General features: G+C 44.5%; 1 protein-coding gene across 1 annotated transcript in view; it reads right to left on the minus strand.

The window, feature by feature from the left end:
- Positions 1–1,278, minus strand: part of LOC108803632 (DENN domain-containing protein 3-like) — a gene marked incomplete at both ends in the record, with an annotated part of 27,062 nt that extends 25,784 nt beyond the window's left edge. The window contains one exon of the mRNA XM_018575459.1: positions 1,084–1,278. Within this exon, the coding sequence (XP_018430961.1) occupies positions 1,084–1,278 (195 nt within the window). The remainder of the gene's footprint in view (positions 1–1,083) is intronic.
- Between the last annotated feature and the right edge of the window lie 86 nt (positions 1,279–1,364).

A 1,364-nucleotide genomic window follows, 5' to 3' on the forward strand; every position in this document is an offset into this window, starting at 1 on the left:
AAGAAGACTTTGCAGCCTGTTTCTCCTTCTGCTGAGGAAGATGAGTTTTCTTGACACCAGTAACATCCAGAGTAGATGCAAAGTTACAACTATTTGTTCCAAACGTTCTATGACCCAGGGATTACCTGTAGCAGTGTAAAGATCTCTTTTAAAGGGACCTTGTCCACTCAGCAAGAGTTTAACAAAGCAAGGTCACAGCCAAGACAGGCTGAAGAGCAGGGCCTGCCAACAAGAAGCAAGCTGTAGAGAGGCTTCCAAACATTTATCCTTTGGGTCCTTAAAGAAAGGTGTATCCTCCACCTATATGCGGGTTGCTTTGTTCAGGTGGGACACTGCTGGATCCCCAGTGGGATAGAACACTTTTTTTACAAGGTCCTCTTCAAGTAGGTACAAGGCTAATAAGCACTTGGGAGGAGGGGGGCAAACATCTTGTTAGGGTGTTTCCAATCTCTGTAGATAAAGACTTGGAAATGCGGGTTCACTGGGAAAGTCTTTACAGTCTTATGGGTTCTAAAGGACCCAACGCTGGGAATAGCACTGGTAGAAGCAACAGGCTAATCCTCTAATATCAGAGTGGTGTACATCAATTAAAGTCAAAACCTTCTCTTTAATTTGGGATAGGATTGAGACTCTTCAGGGGCAAGCTTGTCAAGTAAACACTAAGAATCAGACAGTCTCAGCAGCTGGAGGCTCAAGGGCCCCCAAAGCTTCAGGTAGATTAGATACAGAATAAGCAGGAGAGGGTGCAGGAGAGCACTTAGTCTTGTGGTTAGAGTCAGCTAATAACCGGGTGATTCTAACCATAAAGTTTTCCATGGCTGTTTTTTGGTTGCCAATGTCCAATCCTCCTGAGGGTGGCAGCATAACCTGAAGTTGAAAGACCTCCTGTGTCCCTAAATGGACAGGAAAGAAGGTGAAATTTCACCTTTCGAATAAATACGTCTTTTCAGTATCAGATGCATAAGGGCTCGTTCACACCGATGTGCTGCAGTAAAGCATGCATTTTTACCATGCACATTAACATGCGTTGGTGGGATGCATTGTCATTCATTCAGTTGGATCCATTGATTCCCCCTTAGTCACCTTTTTGTAGAACGGCTGGTCTGCGGGACTCCGGGTCTTCAGAAACTCCTCACTGTTAAACACCCGGTGCTCATAATTAAGGTGAGCCTTCACATCTCTGCCACATATAGAAAGAAGAAGGAGGACAAGGATGACATGCAGTGTAATAATAACACGTTCAGTCCTCTCATATAGCTCAATGTCATATATACTCCACTACATGATATAACCTGCAATAAAAAGAAAGGCCTGTTCTGTGCCCTCCTGACTCTCCTCTCTGTATTACACCATCATTCTCCCCC

This window comes from Nanorana parkeri, unplaced genomic scaffold, assembly GCF_000935625.1.
Source record: "Nanorana parkeri isolate BGI_ZX_2015 unplaced genomic scaffold, ASM93562v1 scaffold3963, whole genome shotgun sequence".
NCBI lineage: Eukaryota > Metazoa > Chordata > Amphibia > Anura > Dicroglossidae > Nanorana > Nanorana parkeri.